Below are 19,303 nucleotides of genomic sequence, written 5' to 3'. Positions count from 1 at the left end.
GCTATACTCCTCTTCGCTAGAATCCGTCTTGGCTAAGAGATGCATGCGCACACAGGGGAGGACCCTGAGAGAAACCAAATATGGGCTCAGAACCAGGCAAAGCAAGATGATTGGCCCAAGGAAACCTGGAAGAAATGCCCCATGTAAGTGATTCAAGCTACCCTGAGGGCGCAGCTCCCTCTCTGAGTCCACCCCTGTGTCTATCCACACGTCCTCTTTTTCTTCCTACTAAACACTTTACTTGTTTTGCTACTTTCTGTCTTTGTGGGAATTCGTTTCTGCAAAGCCAAAGGGCCAGGGGCCTTGTCACTGGCCATCGTGGTCTAGAGGCTAGGATCCAGCGTTCTCACTGCCTTGGCCTGACTTCAATCTCTGCCTGGGGAACCGAAACCCTGCTTTAAGCCGCTGCAGGCTGAGGCCACCTGAGATCAGGATGTCTTAGTCTGAGCTCCCCTGAAGTCCCCCCCTGAGGCGAGGACTTCGGTGCAGGATCCAGGGAGCCCCATGGGGAAGCAGGGGCTCCCTGGATCCTGCTGGGTGAGGGACACCCAGCAAAGCCCAGCCTCGTTCGGCCCAGGGGGTGCACCCCTCTGCTGGGGGCTCTGAGGAGGCTGCTAGGCTGCCTCAGCTCTTCCCCACAGAAGATGAGAGCTGGGGAGAGTCCTAGAGAGAGAGGACAGCCGTCCTGAAGCCAGGCAGGTGGCCGGAAGCTACAGCAGCTGCAGGTGAACTAGGGGGTGCCGGGGCTCAGGGCTGGGTCCACAGTGTCTTCCCAGTGGATGGGGGGCCTTGCAATGTGATGGGAGGACAGGACAGCACCCCATGAAGGAGAGCAGGGACACATGAGGGCAGAGGGCTGGGCAAGGGGTCTTCTCCTGCCCACCCAGGCCTCTGCAACTCCCAGGCCTGGCCAGGGCATCCCTGACTTTGCTTGAGCTGCATGAGTTTGGTTTCTGGAACTTGCACCCAAACTATTCTTACTGAAGTGGAAATGACACCACAAACCGGAGCCCTGGAGACAGTCTCGGTGTCCCTGTGTAGCTGCCCTAGAAGCAAGGCCGGGTGGGCTGGGCCTTAAAACCCTCCACGGGGTGCTTTCTGTGCAATTGGTGTCGGGACCTGTCGCATGGTTGCCAATTCCAGTGCTGACACCACGAAACCGACCAACTCCAGGCTTTTGACTGTACAAATGACTTTTATTTGGATGTGGCTACTGTGTAAATATTTAACAATGACCATCTCAGATAGCCACCAGGCAAGAACTTGAGAGATGAACGGTGGCTTTTCAAGCTAGGGGGGCGATTAGAAAGTGAGCTGTCAGGGAATGAAGCCAGAGTTTTCTCTCGGGTGACTTCCCCTCCTGCCTCCCCGTCCCCTTCAGGAGCAGAAAAGAGTCAATACAAAACTGTAAGCCCTAGAATAGGCTAAGACAAGTGCCTTCCACATAATAATTTATTTCATTTCAAAACGGCATCGGGCCCATGCAGTTAAGGGGCTGAGCCCTGACTCAACGTTAGAGATTGAGGCCAAGCAGCTGGAACACCAGCACAGGGACAGAAAGGCCAGATGGCACAGCCTCCTTTTGAAAAACATTTACTTGGGAATCCAGCACCTCGATTGTACATTTCTCTGTGCCTTTTCTTTGAGAATGGCCCCTAAGTGCAGATGCATCTGCGTGTCCTGGCCCCTGGGAGCGCTTCACTGCAGGACGCTGGCTGGGTGGTTCCAGGCCCCTCCCAGCTGGACCACTCGGGGATGCATGGGAAACAGCAGGAGCCCTGGGATGGGTCCTTTCCGGCCTCATCGATGTCCCACGTGTGACAGGAGCCCAGAGGAGAATCCTGGCATGTAACGTCCCGCCAGCTTCCTTGATGGTCTTTTCTGAGGGACAGGGTGACTCCCAGTCCTTAGCGGGTGGGGTCTGCAGGCCTGACCCAGGCGTCCTGCAGCCCTGCAGTTCCCTGAGCAGAGCGGCCTGACTTACAGTTACAGAGAAGCGGGTTACACCCTTCCCTTCCCTCCCCGACCCCTCCTCCCCTCCCCCAGGTCTTGCTGTGTAAAAATTTTGTAGAACCAATCGCTAATTTCCCCCACAAATCTACCCTCAGAGATGATTTTACACAGATTTCCCTTGGCTCCCAAAGCTGGGGAGGAAAGGGGAGGGGATGTGAATGGGGGTCGGGCAGCGTGGGGGGTGGCCAGCGGGTTCGGACCACTGCTGAGAAGCAGTGACAGGACCACGGGACAGGAGCAAGGTCTGTGGGTCTTCAGATCTGAAGGCGCTGACAGCACCGTTTCGATTTTAAGAAAATTATGAAGGTTCCCATAGACCTGCTGTGGGGAATCTCGCTGCTGAGGCAGAATCCCCAAACAGGCCTGATGATGGTAGACCTGGAATTTTCAGTAGTGAGGGCTTACAGATGTTAGTTTTCTAGAAGAGCGAGGTTCATTGTCAGATGATTCCAAGAGACAGTTACTTTCCCAGGCAAAACAAAACAAAACAAAACACAAAACTAAACAAAACAAAACAACAAAGCCCTCCTCCCAGCTTTTTCATATTCATCACAATGAATTAAAATGTCCAAACAGATCTGCCAGCATGTGATTTCATCACTCGTTCTGAAAAGATGGTCTGTTGATCCAGTGATGTCATCGTTGAGCTTCTGTTTATCACCCAGATGGCAAATGTTGAAAACCACTTTTGGGAGCTGATACCCCAGGCTTTAAAAGAGCATGTCCCATGTCGGCCCAGCTCCCTGCTTCTTCAGTGGTAATAGATACTGAAGGCGTGGAGGATGTAGAGCAGGGAGGTGATGAAGGAGAAGAACTGGAAGAGGCCGGGGAGTTACTTCCTTAGGGATGCTGGTGACCACTCCCCGCTCCCGACCCACAAAGGCCCTTAGCTGCTGGGAGGCCCTCGTTCTGACCCTGCTTCACCCCCTCTCTGCCCAAGCCCTGCCTGGCTGAAGGGCGGCAACCACCGGCCAGCCCCTCCCTCCTCCTTGAAACGCTCCATCCCCGCGTTCCACTGTGGCTGTGCAGCATACTTCTCACCTGCAGACGTGTGCGCCTCTACCTGGCCATAAGGTGGGTGCATCTCCATCCCTGCCCTGGACCCTCTCCCCCTCTTCTCTCTCTCTCTCTCTCTGTTTGTCTCTCTCTCTTGCTGTCTGGTTCTGGGCACTCACCCCCCACCCACCTTCAGCCACTGTCTGTGCTCTGATGACAAGTTTCACTCACTGGTCCAGAACTCAACTCTGCACACCCACGTCTCCGCTGCTCGGAGCCTCAGAGGCCCCACGAGCTCTCTATGGTCCAAACTGAACTCCTGAGATTCCTCACAAGCTCAGTCGGCCCCAGGACCCTCATCTCATCCAGCTACCCAAGCCACAAACCTGTGATCCCTCCCCAGGGGTCCCTCCCCAACCCGCCACGTCCAAAGCCACCCCCAGAGTCGCCCAACTGCACTGCCTGATGATGTCCTGGCCCCGCAGACGACTCCAGCCTCACTTCAACCCCCTGCGCAATCACACTCTGTTCCATTCATTCATTCATCCAACAAATATCTTGTAAGCACCTGCTGTGCTTCAAGAGCAACTGGGGCTATAATGCTGAACAAAAATTCAAAACTTCCTATCCTCCTAGAGCTTACATTTTAGTGGCAGAAGCAGAAAAGAAGCAAGATAAACCAGCAGAGTAACATGGAAGGTGGGGCTAAGCGCGCAGGAGAAAATAAAGCAGGAAGGGGACGGGGAGGGGAACGGCCTCACCCAGAAGGAGAAAAGAGCAGAAGTGAGACGGAGCTGCGGTGCTTGTCCTGGGGCCAAGGCCAAGGCGAGGGCGGGTCCAGGGGCAGCAAGGAGGCTGACGTGGCTGGAACAGCAGAGCAAAGGCGAGCAGCCGGGCTGGGGGGCGGGCCAGGAACGGGAGGAAGCAGACAGGCCGGAAAGGCAGCCAAAGTCCCCTGAGGCCTCCCTAGTGGGTCACCTCGCTTGCCTGGCATCCTTCTTACAGTGGGGTCGGCAACCTGCGTCACACCCCTTCCTCCTGCTGCCTGGTCCCTGTGGGGGTCCCCGACTGACACAGGACCTTGCCGGTCACAGCGACAGGTGGGGGTGGACTGGGACCCAGCCTGGGTATTAGACCTTCCTGGGAAGGTGTAAGGAAGGTTAGGCGGCTCCAGAGGCGAAATTCCCCAGCCGTGAGCCACCTGCCACGTGAGGGCGCCATCCCACCAAGAGAGGAAGGAGGCTGCCTCGCGGGGGACTGGAAGGGCCGGGCCCTGCTGGCCTAGAGTCTCCGGTCCCAGTGGCCCTAAAGTCCAGGGGTCCTGCTCGTCCCATGACTCGCCTGGACCACCTTGCCTCGGATTCCATCAGCCAATATGTTACCCTGTGCACGTCTGTCGTTGAAATAAAAGGACACGGGAACTTGAGCCATGCTGAGGAATTCCGGCTCCGTTCCAGCAGCAATGGGGCTCACTGAAGAAGTTTCAATAAGACGTGTAATTCGGAAAGTTTACGTTTTGGAAAAACATATGCTGAGGGCAGCGTAGTAGTGTAAGAGAGAGCAAGAAAACCAGAGACGAGAGATGATGCCTGAACTTGGGCTTGGTACCCTGTGAGCCTGGGCACACCTGATTGCGTGCGCGTGCGCGTGTGCGCGCGTGTGTGCGCGCGCGCGCACACACACACACACACACACACACACACACACACACCCCTCCTCCTATCCTGCAAGGCTCCTTCAGCCTGAGGGCTCAGGAACATCTGTTCTGCGGGAGACAGAATTAAGCCTCAGGCATTTCCCTCCATGGTGGCAGCTGTCATGTTCTTGTCCAGCACTCACCGAGGCTGCAGTGTTTATGTAGTAGTTTTTCAGGTCCCAGGTCTCAGACATGATCGTGGCATGTACTTGTAAGACGGCGGCACTCATGTACAGGATGCCAGTGGTCCCGTGGTACAGGCTGTCCTGGAAAGATGGAGCAGAGGCCAGGGCCACAGTCACGCGGACACGCGAGCAGGTAACACTCTCCTCTTTGACTACGTAGCTGGGAAGAGGGGGCAAAAGAGACTAGCCTGCTCCCGAAACTCCTGCTTGTGTTTCTAATGAAATTTCTACGTGGTGAACAATAGTGGATTAATATATGGCAATAGGGCTTCCCTGGTGGCGCAGTGGTTGAGAGTCCGCCTGCCGATGCAGGGGACACGGGTTCGTGCCCCGGTCCGGGAAGATCCCACGTGCCGCGGATATATATATATATATGGCAATAATAATACCAGTAAGAACCAACATTTATTGAGTGCTTCTTCCCAGCCAAGCTCTAGGCTAAGCCTTTTCCCCATTTATCTCATTTAACCTTGTCAACTATGAGGTCGGTACTATTTATGTTAGTGCCATTCTGAGGAAAGAGAAGTTCAAGGTTAAAGTCAGTGAATAAAAGCTGAGCCAGGATTTGAGCCCAGGCCACATTAACACCAAGCCTGTGCTCCTAACCATTAGTGCTATGAAGACCTGCTGTGTGCTGGGCCCTGTCCTAACACTATACACATATGTCATCTCATCTTCACAGCTAATTTCATAAGGCTGCTACTATTAACATCTCCACTTTACAGATGAGAAAACTGAGGCTTAGCTGACACATGGCAGAGTCAGGCTAATCTGACTCTAGATTTCAGTTTTTGAACCTCTATGCTAAACTCTCAGCAGAGTTTTCAATACCACAAGGATGTCATAGTTATCAATTCTGGGAGAAATGTCATAATAGGTAAATCGGCATTTTGCAGCCCCTAAAGAATATTCATCAGTAGATGAAAGAAAGCATTAGAGAAAAAGTTGATGGGGTAAGGCTGTCATAGTGAAAGAGGGACCACCAGTCACTGTGTGTGATGTGACTTGAAGCCACTTATGAAGCGTTCTTGCCAGAAAGGTTTAACCCATCTTCAGTTTAGCCATTAGATACTAACTTCCAGCTTACAGAAAATTCAGGGACTAGATGAGCAAGTCAAATCACACCAGGAAGAAGCAAGCAAACCCAAAATGTGGGACCTTCTACAGGACAGCTGACCACCCAGTTTCTTCAGCAAGTCCCCGTCAGGGAGAATCATTCTAGATTCACTACCAAGTGCAAGTGGGCTTGGTGAGGACCCCGATTCAAACAGGCCAACTGCAAAAAGATGTTTCAGTTACAATGGGGGAAACCTGAATGTGACCTGCGTCTTTTTTTTTTTTTTTTTTTTGCGATACGCGGGCCTCTCACTGTTGTGGCCTCTCCCGTTGCGGAGCACAGGCTCCGGACGCGCAGGCTCAGCGGCCGTGGCTCACGGGCCCAGCCGCTCCGCGGCATGTGGGATCCCCCCGGACCGGGGCACGAACCCCGTGTCCCCCGCATCGGCAGGCGGATTCTCAACCACTGCGCCACCGGGGAAGCCCTGACCTGCGTCTCTGATGATACCGAGGAATTACTGTTAACTTTAGGGAAGTGTGATAATATAAGAAAGTTTGTGTATTTTTTGGAGGTATACTGACGTGTCTGGAATGGAATGACATGATGTTTGGGGTTCGCTTTAAAATTCTTCAGGGGGAAAAATAAAGGCTAGGTGAAGCAAGTGTGATAAAATCTTGAAAATTCTGGAATCTGGGTTATGGTTACATGAGGGTCCATAATATAATCCTACTTTTTGTATATGTTTTGACTTTTCAATATAGAAAAGTTTTCGGTGGTTATCAAGATGATGTGATGAAAAAAATTTAACGACATAATAGTAAACGAAAGACTCTACATCCAAGATTATTGGTTCAGTGCGATTTATACATTTTGCATAAAATTTGCCGGGAATATGGAAGAATGAATTGTGATAGGTGATTGTGGTAGGATCTTGAGATTGGGGTGATTCTTTTTCTACTAGCCTTTCCTTCAATGCTGCTCCAATGGTTTTACCATAAATTCAATCTAGAGGGAAAATGCTTCCAGGTGCGCTTGCTGCAGGAGTAGCCAGGCCATGGATATTCCCTGAGGGAGGCAATGGGGGGAATACAGTGAAGGATGGACTCTGGCAGAGGAAAGCTTTCATTCCGACCTAATAGTAAACACATTCAAACCAAAAGTCGGGGTTTCCTAGGGCAGGGGTCCCCAACCCCTGTTAGGAACCGGGCCTCCCAGCAGGAGGTGAGGTGCGAGGGGAGTGAGCAAAGATTCGTCTGCAGCTCCCCATCGCTCCCCATCGCTCCCATTACCGCCTGAACCATTGCTCGTATCACTGCCTGAAGCACCCGCTCACCCCCACCCCGGTCCGTGGAAAAATTGTCTTCCACAAAAACAGTCCCTGGTGCCAAAAAGGTTGGGGACCGCTGCCCTAGGGGCCCAGGCCAGGAAAGGTCTCTGGTTCTCCTTCTTGCCCAGGAGTCCTGGTGTCCTCACCACACCCAGGACGTTGGCCTGGGAGGAACCTGAGGCCCTGGGTCACTCTCACTTGTTCTTACCAGGATTTTCCAGGACTCGAATCTTTTGTAAAATCCGAACACATAAGACAAGAGGAACATCAGGGAGATGAGGAATGAGGTGAGCGAGACATACATCACCCATCCTTGTAGCAGTGGGTTTGCTACCTGGGTGGCGGCCACCAGGATCCAGACCCAGCACCCAAATATCTGTAAGAGAAAACCACAGAAGACGGGGCTTTATTGGCTGATGTGGGGCACGTTTCCCTTTGCAGGTCACCTCTCTCCTCTGGCTCTGGTTTAACTCTCTTCGGGTGGAATTAGGTGGGATTCAAGAGGGAAACGGGGAAGGAAGGCTGGCCCCTGAGTCAGAGAAAATTTTGTTAGGAAATTCACCTGGTTAACACAGAGGTTTCCAATGGAAAGACTTGGCTAAATTTGGGCTGTGGATGTGTCTTCTTGGCCCAAACAGTGTTGGCATATAGAGTTTTTGAAACATTTCTGCATAAGTTGCCAACATTTAGAACGGGATATTTCACACGAAAAATTCAGATTTCAGACATTTTCTTGAGAAATCCATAGTTCTGGCCACAGTGAACCCATTTCCCAGGCCAGAGTAGGCTGAAACCAGTTGTGACTGGCTCTTTAAAAAGGACCTGGAGTTCTCAGTGGACCACATCCCCAACCTTCCCAATCCCTATGCCATTGTGTGGCACATTCCCAGTTGCTCACTTTCACTGTGGAATAGTATTCTCCTTCTGGCTCCCTTCATCCACTGACAGTGCCTACCTGGCCCTGTGGATATTTGGTTTGGAGCCTCCTGGGTATAGTATCTGGCGCCCTGGAGTCAGTCACCAGTTGGGCAATACAGTTCCAGTTAAATCACCTCTCAACTCTGTCTAGCCACTTATTATCCCTTTGGCGGAAAAGCCAAAACTTTTTCCTGTTGCCTCGGGCTCTGCATTTGTTTGCTTTGGGGCTGGGCTTGCAGCCATGTTGGTGAGCCCAGGGAGGAGCTAAATGTCCCCCAGACAGCACATTCAGTTAGAGGCCTGGAGGACAAGGGTTTACAGGTACATGAGCACCAAGGAGTTTTGTTCTTGGTTTGTCTCCTCTCCTTCCCGGCCCTCCTTAGTATGTCCTGGCGAGTCTCCTGGGTTCCCCCTGTCTTCACTCCTGTTACATCTGTGCTTTTAAGCACCACATGGGCTGGCGATCCCAGGAACCCAGTGCAAGGCATTTCTCTCTCTGCAGCCTTCAGCCCTGCATGCCCGCTTGATGTCTCTACTTGGACATATCTCTGCACTTGTATGACCCCTGAGAGCAAGTGCCTCTTTACAATTTGCACCCTAGGCACCCTGCTTGCCTCACCCCACTCCTGGCCCTGCCCCTCAAGCTTTTCAAGTCTAATAGGTACAAAATCTGAACTCATTGCCACTCCCCAATTCCTTCAAGACCCTCATCAGCACCTCCTGAGAATGATCCTTCTGAGGAAGAGAGTTATGGGATTGGGAACGAATGTACAGTGGCCTCCAAAGATAATGATAATGTTCTATTTCTTTCACTTCATAGTAGGTACATGGGAGTATACCTTTTATTAAGTAATACAATAATTCTGAAAAAGAAGAATTTGTTGGACTATGAGACCACTGGAGATTCGGAGTGATGGGAAACGGGGAGCCAAGGATGTCTCTTGGGTTTGTGGTTTGGAGGATTCACACCACTAGATTTAAAAAATTTTTTCTCTAAAGCTACAGCACTCAAAATAGTTGTCAGTGCGGGTGACTCACATTTCTGTCCATCTCAGGAGAAAGCTCATCCCCTTCCCTAGTTCTATTGCCTTTTCACACAAATTTTGTTTTAATTTTTTTTTACTTAAAAAATTTATTTTATTTTATTTTTTGGCTGTGTTGGGTCTTCTTTGCTGCACACGGGCTTTCTCTAGCTGTGGTGAGTGGGGGCTACTCTTCGTTGCGGTGCGTGGGCTTCTCTTTGCCGTGGCTTCTCTTATTGCAGAGCATGAGCTCTAGGCGTGCGGGCTTCATCAGTTGTGGCACTCAGGCTCAGTAGTTGTGGCTTGCGGGCTTAGTTGCTCCACGGCATGTAGGATCTTCCTGGACCAGGGATAGAACCTGTGTCCCCTGCATTGGCAGGTGGATTCTTAACCACTGCACCACCAGGGAAGTCCCTCACATAAATTTTAGAATCAGGTTGTCAATATCTACAATATATATCTGCTAGGATTTTTTTTTTTTTTTTTTTTTTTTGCGGTACGTGGGCCTCTCACTGTTGTGGCCTCTCCCATTGCGGAGCACAGGCTCCAGACGCGCAGGGTCAGGGGCCCAGCCACTCCGCGGCATGTGGGATCCTTCCGGACCGGAGCACGAACCCGTGTCCCCTGCATCAGCAGGCGGACTCTTAACCACTGCGCCACCAGGGAAGCCCTCTGCTGGGATTTTGATTGTGTTAAATCTATAGATCAATTTGGGGAGACTTGACATCTTTACTATGATGAGTCTTCCAGTCCATGAACATGGTATGCCTCTCCAATGATTAAGATGTTCTTTGACTTCTTTTATTAATGTTTTGTAGTTTTTAGCATGCAGATACTGTACACATTTTCTTATAGTTACGCATAAGTATTTTATTTGGGGGGAGCTATTGTAAATAGTATTTTTTTTTTAAATTTCCATTTCCCAGTTGTTCCTTGTTAGCAGATAGAAATATGATTGACTTTTTGTTTGTCAATATTGTATCCTGCAACTTGCTAAACTCACATATTACTTTAAGGAGGGTTTTGGTTTTTGAGGGGGAGGATGTTATTTGGTAGGTTCCTTGGGATTTTCTATGTGTCTTATTAGATTTTAATCTTTATGATTACTAATAAGATTGAGTCTATTTTCATATGTTTCATGTATTTCTTCTTCTGTGCAATTTTTTATTGTTGTTTTTTAATTGGTTACATATTTCTTACAGGTGTGTCTTTTTTTAAATTGATTCATAGGAATTCTTCCTAATAGTGTGGATCTCATTAACTGTTATAAATATGGCAGATATATTCTGCCACCATATGTCTCTCACACTTTTTTCTGTTCGTTATACTTGTTCATTTGTTTTATTTTTTAGATTCCACATATAAGTGAAATCATACAGTATTTCTCTTTCTCTGCTTTATTTCACTAAGGATAATACCCTCCAGGTCCACCCATGTTGTCACAAATGACAATATTTTATTCCTTTTTATGGCTGAGTAATATTCCTTTGTGTGTATATACCACATCTTCTTTATCCATTCATCTGTTGATGAACACTCAGGTTGCTTCCATATCTTGGCTGCTATAAATAGCACTGCTACGAACACTGAGGTGCATATATTTTCTTGATTAGTGTTTTTGCTTTCTTTGGATAAACACCCAGTAGTGGAATTGCTGGATCATATGGTAGTTCTATTTTTAATAATTTGAAGAACCTCCATATTGTTTTCCATAGTGGCTGTACCCATTTATGTCTCACATTTTATGATGTCTTTTGGTGAACTGAGTTCTTGATTTTAAAGTAATTGAATATGTTAATCTTTTCTTTTATAGACTGTGCTTTTTCGGTCAAGTTTAAGATCTCCTTAAGAAATGAAGATATTCTTGCATCTCAGATATTATTCTGGGATCACTTTCTTTCTTCCTGCAATACAACTGTTAGTAGTTTCTTTAGGAAAGGTCAGATGGCAGCAGTCAGTTTGTCGGAAAACTGTCCTTATTTCCCCCCGACAATTACTTCCTTCGAAGGTATTTTCCCACTGTGTTCTACATCTTTCCATAGTATTCCATTTTGCTCCAGCTTCATTGCTGCTGTGGAATCTGTCTTAGGTATCTGGCTGCTTTTAGAGTCTTCCTGCTGTCTCTGGTGTTCTGCAGTTTGTGCAATAGTGGTACAGGGTGTTGAGGTGTTGCATATCTTTTCATTAATTTTGCGTGGTATTTATTTTATATTCAGTATCTGATGATTCCATTGTCTTTGTCTTGGTAGTCTGATTCTGTAGTTTGTGGCTTCTGTTAACTTTCATTCCTGTTCACTTTTTCCCTCCCATGTTTATTGAAGTTCGATTGTGATCACGACTGTGGGTGTAGCTCAGTTCTGAATGATGCTCTTGGAGACTTTCTGGATAAACAACTCCACTTACTTCTGTCCAGCTCGGCTGAAAGATATGCAGCTTTCAGGTCCTGCTTTTCTGGGACTAGAGTTCTCATCTTACAAATAAACAATAAGGTTCCCACTGCTGTTGTCCTGGAGAGGAAAAGTACGTTTGAATTTATGGAGAATTCTCAGGTTCTTCTGAAGAGAAAGGCACCAGGAGGAGAAGCCAGAATACCCCAGAGAGTTGGCAACAAGGCAGAGCTTCCTAGGCTCTTGTAGGGCTGGGCAACACCCCCGGAAGCCTGGCCGCCTCTGAAAGCACCAGCTCTGGGAGCACATCTCCCCAGACCTCAACAAACAATCTCCAAGTGAATTTTGGAAGTCCTAGGCTGGGCCTGGGACTGCCAGTGAGTGAGCCAGGGCTGCCCTGTCCTGAGGAGGGAGCGTTGCAGGATGAGAGCCGCTGTCCCCAGGCTCTTGCCTGTTGATCCCAGTGACGGGGGCGCTGATGCTGCAGGGAGGTGCCAGGGCTTGGCTTGTGGGTACCTGTCAAGCACCTTCCCCACCAAGCCATGGGAAGTGCATAAAGATGCTGGCCCACCGCCAGTACCCGAACAATGCTGGCTATTAGTGGGAATGGCCTTCGGGAGTTAGTGACTGCACCAGAACCTGTAAAATTTTAGACTCGCTCGAGACCTCCGAGGGCAGAGAATGGTCTGTGCCATTCACCGCTGTATTCCTAGTTCCCAGAACAGGGCCTGGAACAAAGTAGGTGGGAAGGGTATCAAAGAGCATTCTTTCAACTGACTCAGTGATAAGCCCACCACCGCCTCACATTCACTAGGGGCTTTACAGTTTATAAAATGCATTCACTCAGACGGCCTCATTTCTGTACAGCAATTCTAACTCCCCTGGGCTTTCTGAGACCAGAGAGCTGCCACTTGATACCTGCCGCCACTTACTGGCAGCTCACCTGTGCCAGGTCCGGGGGAGCGGGCAAGTGTGCCTCAGCTCCAGCCGGCCTGTCAGTGCTGGCAAAGGGGTCCCCGCCCAGCTCCTGCCATCAGAGGCCACACTGGGCACACACCGCTGCATGCACGCAGTCTATATGTCCCCACTTCATTCTCACCACGGTCTGTGAGGTGCTACTGACCTGGAGGGGACCGAGGTCGGAGGCCACGCAGGGCACAGGGTAGGGCACCTGTGCGTCTCGCCTCACAACCAGATTTCACACCCCAAAGGTAGGGCCTCTGAGCCTTTGGGAAGCTACTCAAATTGCACGGGAATCTTCTTGGCATAAAGGTTGCATAATCCATAATCAACGTTACACAGAGGAATGTTATTTACTTTTTATTTCCACACCCTCTACCTTCTGAACAGTTGAAGGGACCAGGGCCAAGGACAAACTCCAGGTGAACTGAAACCCAGTGGAGTTTGTTATCCTGTTTCTGTCTCAAGCAGCCTAGGTTGGATTCATTACAAGGAAGGCAATTTCGAGTATTTGTCTTGACTTTTTTTTTTTAAACTTATATTTAGCTTTCCAAATTTTCTTTGGCAACCTAAACTGCTGTCTCCTTTTAATCCTCATTTTGTATTTCTCAAGAGCAGGAGATATTTTTAGATGTTTGGGGCTGGCCTTCAACTTGGAAGAATATTTTATTAGAGGCAGACATTTTGAGCAAGTGTATTTCAAATACAATTCTGGCAATTTCTTAAGCCTGTTCCTTAAGAACAAACACAGATTGCTCATCTATGCATTTTCTAAAGGCTGAACCTAAACTGGAAAGGATCACTTAAGGGAGGACAGAGCTTAACAAGAAGTTTATTAATTACTCATTCTTCTCTAGAACATGGAGAATGGCTCCCTCACATTTAGAGAGCTGATTAAAGAACTAGAGGATGAGAACTGGGGTAACAGCACCCAGATGGGAGCGATGGCTGATTCCAGGTCTAGGGTGGGAAGTTGGGCATGATACCTCATCACAGCAGATAGCAAAGGCTTCTGGGGTTAGGTCAGAAGGATTCAGAAGGCTCCTGCTGGCCAAAGGTGGGACAATTTTGACCTCTAAATAAATATAATAACTACTATGGGATTGGACTATATCAACCAAGTCGCAAGTCATGAGTTGAAAATGATACTCTTTAAAAAGCCCTACTTTGGTCACTTTGGGAGGATGCTTGTTATTTTGGAAGTCATGAGTTGAAAATGATACTCTCTAAAAAATCCTACTTTGGTCACTTTTGGAGGATGCTTATTATTTTGGAAGGCAGCTATGTTCACCACTATACCGCCAATAATTATTATTTTGAAAAATGCTTAATAAAGGAAAAGAATTAAGCCAAAAATATGGCATAAGGGTAAGGAGCTTCTAAAATACATGGATTCCTGAGTGAGTCTGAACCCTCAGAGCAGCACCCTGAGTCTTGCTACTCCTGGAACCATCCGGGGACTTTGAGGAAGCCCCAGGGTCTGGATCCTGCCCCAGAGATTCTGATGGAACTGGTGAGGGAGGTTGCGTCGTTAAAAGATCCCCAGGCGATGCAGCCAGGACTGAGAACCCCCAAAGCCCCTCTCTTTGCTGCCAGGCTTATCCACTTCAGTTCGTGAGACAGGAAGCATCAATGTTCCCGGATTCGAATCCTATCTCTGCCTATTGGGCAGGTTATTTAACTCATCCATGTGTCCATGTCCTGGTCCATCAAACAGAGGAGGCGGGGATGGCTTCTCTCTCCTGGTTTCTGTGAAAATTAGATGAGTTTCTCTGGGACAGGGTGAGTGTTGAGTAACCATTTTTGGCCATGTTATTAGCTATAATGAGATTGGAGGGAATCTTCCCTGAGAAAGACCCAGAAGAGGGAAACTCCAAGGCCAGCCTTCCTGAGGGATGGGAAGTTCACTTCTGTCAGAGCTGGAAGACTAATGAGCGGGGTGAGTGAGAACATTCAGCGGGCACAGACCCTTTTATGGAGTTGATGAAAGCTTTGGTCACCTAGAAAAATGTACCGATGTATGGGCACGATTTTTGTCTACAAATCTTGGGACTCACAGACCCTCAAAGCCCACCTGCAGCCCCCAGGTTGAAGTCAATCGCCACTGCCATTGCAATGGTTAAATAACGGTGCCGTCAGCCAAATCTACTATTTTGACAATATTGATCAAGACATTAAACGCACACCTTGTTCGACCCAGTAATTTCACTTTTTGGAATTTGTCCTATAAATAACGCACATGCACAAAATGATGAATGTATAAGGTTGTTTATTAAAGCCTTGCTGCAGAAATAGAGACACAGATGTGGAGAACAAACGTATGGACACCAAGGGGGGGAAAGTGATGTCGGGGGTGGGGGTGGGGGGATGAATTGGGAGATTGGGATTGGCATGTAGACACTAATATGTGTAAAATAGATAACTAATAAGAACCTGCTGTATAAAAAATAAATAAATAAAATAAAATGTAAAAATTCAACCCCCCCCCTCAAAAAAAAAGCCTTGCTGGCTGCAGAAAGATAAAGAAACATCCCAAATGTTCATTCAGATGGGGCCAGTGAAAGCAATTATGTCTGCACAATGGAACACTCAGCAGCCTTCAAAAAGAATGAAAACTCCGTATACCAAAATGAAACAAACTCTAAGAATTGTACAAGGCAGAGACCAGCGTGCCCAGTGTGCTATGATTTATATAGAGAAAGAGGAAAACGTATGTGTGTGCGCTTGTGTATATGTGCATTTGTTTGTAGATGCACCGAATGTTTCTGGAATGAGAATCAATAAACCAATCAGTGCCCTGGCCTCCTGGGAGGAAAATTTCTTGGCTCAGGGACAGAGTTGGAAAGGTTTAAACCAATCCAAATCACCAACATATACACTGAAAAAAGAAAGAAGAAAGATGCTGTGCTGGCTGATGGATGCTCGTTTCAAAAGTCAAAAGATTTTGTAGCAACGTGGATGGACCCAGAGATTGTCATACTGAGTGAAGTTAAGTCAGAGAAAGACAAATATCATATGATACCGCTTATAAGTGGAATCTAAAGAAATGGTACAAATGAACTTATTTACAAAACAGAAATAGAGTCACAGATGTAGAAAACAAACTTATGGTTACCAGGGGTGAAAGGGAGGAGAGGGATAAACTGGGAGACTGGGAGTGACATATACACACTATTATATATGAAATAGATAACTAATAAGGACCTACCGTACAGCACAGGGAACTCTACTCAATACTCTGTAATGACCTATACGGGAACAGATTCTAAAAAAATTTTTAAAAAGAGTGGATATAGGTATATGTATAACTGATTCACTTTGCTGTACACCTGAAACTAACACAATATTGTAAATCAACTATACTCCAATAAAAATTAAAAAAAAAAAGATTCTGAATGGGAGAGACAAAAAGAGAATTGCCTTTCCTTTGATCTGTACACCATAAAAATTTAAAAAAAAAAAGATTCTGAATGGGAGAGACAAAAAGAGAATTGCCTTTCCTTTGATCTGTACACCTGGACAGAGCAGCAGAGAGCTGAGGGGCCTCCGAAGGGCCCATGCAGGGGCTGGGCTGCCACAGGGCAGTGAACTTCACATCCTGAGAGCTTCTGAAGACAGAGCTGCCCTAGCGATGACCCCATGTGAAGCGGGGAGGAGGAGCCAGAAGACACCTGGCTCAGGTCTGCACCTGGGCTCCTGGCTGTACCTGGGAGGTGTGGTCCAGGTGGGGCGAACCAGGTGCTGAGAACCAGGAGGAGATGCTGGCGATACTACAGGTGATACTACAGGTGGCAGGTTTTTCTGCATAGCTGGGCGGTGTTTCAGCCTGGCTGGTCCACTCACCACCAACACTGCATTCCTTTTCTTACCACTTGCCTTAATCTTCATGAAGCGTTCATGACCCCTCCTTCGCAGACTGTACCACGAAGCCTCAGAAACTGCAGGCCGGGAGGAAAAGGCCTGACTCCAGATGGGGAGGCCCAGGAGGTCAGCAGTGCCAAGTGAACTGGGGGCTCCCACCCCTTCTGATGGCCCGGGAGGAAAGGGCTCCGTGAAGGACAAGTTCTGGCCTTGTCCACGGTGGGAACCAGAACTCCCTGAGGGCTCCCTCTGATGCTGAGATGTCTCGAGATGAAGGAAATGACGGTCCCTCACATTCAGGTATCCATGGCCCACGTTGTGTAAGTCCAGGGTCTTTTGGCCATTGTTTACCCCCCTCCCCTTGAAAAAAAACTGTGGTAAAATACACTGAACAAAATTTACCATTTAAACCATTTTTAAGTGTACAGTTCAGTGGTATTAAGTGCATTCATGTCATTGTGTAACCATCTCCACCGTCCATCCATCTCCAGAATACTTTTCAACTGGCAAAGCTGACACCCTGCACCCATTCAACAATAAGTTACTATTTCCCCCCTCCCCCAGCCCCTGGCAACCATCCTTCTTTTGTCCCTATAAATGTGACTCCTCTAAGTACCTCATATGCGTAGAATCATAGAGTATTTGTTCTTTTGTGTCTGGCTTATTTCACTCAGCGTATTGTCCTCAAGGTTCATCCATGTTGTCAGAATTTCCTTCCTTTTTAAGGCTGAATAATATTCCATTATACCATGTACCTATTTTGTTTATCCATTCATCCATCGATGGACACGTGGGCTGCTTCCACCTTTTGGCTATTGTGAGTAGTGCTGCTGTGAACATGGACGTACAACTACCTGTTTGATGCACCTCCTTTAGTTATTTATTTATTTATTTATTTATTTATTTATTTATTTAGTGTGGTACCGCGGGCCTCTCACTGCTGTGGCCTCTCCCGTTGCGGGGCACAGGCTCCGGACGCGCAGGCTCAGCGGCCATGGCTCATATTTTAATATGTACTGTTGATCCATTAACATTGAGCTCTCAGCCAACAGCTCTATAACTATAAGCTTATCTAACACGTATTTTCTACATAAGGCAAACCACTGCCTTGTCAAACTTAGGAACACTAGCAATAAGTTCAGCAGGGGACTTGGGGCTATTTTAAATAGCAAAATCACCAACAAAAAGCACAAAAATATGCATGACACGGCACTAAACAGACCTGGGAAAGGACCTTGTTTACAGTACGAGCTGTAAGAAGGCAGCTATCGACCTCAGGTTTACCGTGCGTGTCTCAAACTTGTGACTTAAATGTTTTTCCACTCTGCACATGTCCTCGAATGACAGTGACAACACTGAAAGTATTGATTTGGGGGTTACACATAAATTTTAGTAAGTGCATTTGCAAATGCAGAATCCGTGAGTAATGAGGCCTGACTATACTTTCAATGCCACCATTACATTCCATCAAGTTGATAAAACTTCATTTACGCAGTGAGGCCCCAGGGCAAGGAGGTTGGATGTCTCTAGCTTCTCCCTGTTATAGATGATGCCACAGTAAATAACACTGCAGAGACAGTTGTCTTCTTTTAAATTCTTTCTATGGAGTAAATTGCCCAACTGGGCGTACTGGTGGGTGGCGTGGGGAGAGAGGGGATGTAGTGGGTGACTTTCCAACATGCATTAGGTTCAACGCATCCCTTGGCTGGGACACATATGTGACTGCCCTGGCCAGTGAGATGCAAGCCTTCTGGGGACTCCTGGGAAGGGCTTCTTCCTGCCTCGGTGATGAGACAGTCCCATTCTTGCTCTGGCCACGGCTGTGTCTGGTATTAGGCCTGGAGCTACGATGAGGAAGAGGAGAGAGAGAAGGAAAGACGGATGGCACAGCTGCACTGCCAAAGAACCAGCCTGCCTAACTTCGGGCTTCCCGGGACATGAGGTCGTTTACTTCCCTTCTGCTGGAGCCAGTCTGAGCCAGCGACAGCCCTTGTCATAGCCCTGCTGAGGACGTGGGATGCGGGTCTGCACACATCACCCACAGCCCTCACCCCCTCACTGGCTCCCCGTGACCCCCAGGCCACACTCGGCCACCACCCAGCAGGCCCTGCCTGCGCCAGTCTCCCTGAGGCCCCTGCAGTGACCCCAGCATCGGGCCTTCCACATGTGGGCTGAGATCTGTTACTGGGTGTTGAAATCCATCTAGTCACCACCAGCATTAAGAGGTTAAGTAGCCTAGCAACAACATGGATGGACCTAGAGATGATCATACTAAGTGAAGTAAGTCAGACAGAGAAAGACAAATATCTTATGATAGCACTTACATGTAGAATCGAAAAAATGATACAGATGAACTGACTACAAAACAGAAGCAGACGCACAGACATAGAAAGCAAACCTATGGTTACTAAAGGGGAAGGGGTGGGGAGGGATAAATTAGGAGTTCGGCATTAACAGATACAACCTACTATATGTAAAATAGATAAACAACAAGGACCTACTGTCTAGCACAGGAAACTATATTCAATACTTGTAATGACCTACAATGGAAAAGAATCTGAAAAAATATACATACATATAACTGAATCACTTCGCTGTATACCCGAGACTAACACAACGTCGTAAATCAAGTATACTTCAATAAAAAGTAGCTTGTTTTGAAAAGAAAGTTAAGTAGACTAGCAGAAAAAATACAGTGCATTGTATTGTAGAAAGGGAAATACTGTTTCCTGAATCGTTTGTTTCAGTTACACACACACACACACACACACACACACACACACACGAAGTTGCCATGAAAATACATTTCTGCGGTGCATCACGGTCAGCTGTGGAAACTCCAGCTCTAGCCTGCCTTCCTGCCTCCGGCCCAGGGCCTCTG

The 19,303-nt window shown here is 48.0% G+C and overlaps 1 protein-coding gene across 1 annotated transcript in view; it reads right to left on the bottom strand.

Annotated features, from left to right (window-relative positions):
- Positions 1-1,186: 1,186 nt before the first annotated feature.
- Positions 1,187-19,303, bottom strand: part of NPHP1 (nephrocystin 1) — a 106,214-nt gene continuing 88,097 nt past the window's right edge. Inside the window, 3 exon segments of the mRNA XM_024129833.3 lie at positions 1,187-2,827; positions 4,849-4,971; positions 7,483-7,650. Coding sequence (XP_023985601.1) covers positions 2,765-2,827; positions 4,849-4,971; positions 7,483-7,650 — 354 coding nt within the window. The 3' untranslated portion in view covers positions 1,187-2,764.

This window comes from Physeter macrocephalus, chromosome 12 (genome assembly GCF_002837175.3).
Source record: "Physeter macrocephalus isolate SW-GA chromosome 12, ASM283717v5, whole genome shotgun sequence".
NCBI lineage: Eukaryota > Metazoa > Chordata > Mammalia > Artiodactyla > Physeteridae > Physeter > Physeter macrocephalus.
The sequence above is the reverse complement of the archived record's forward strand: the minus strand, read 5'-3'. Positions and strand labels throughout refer to the sequence as shown.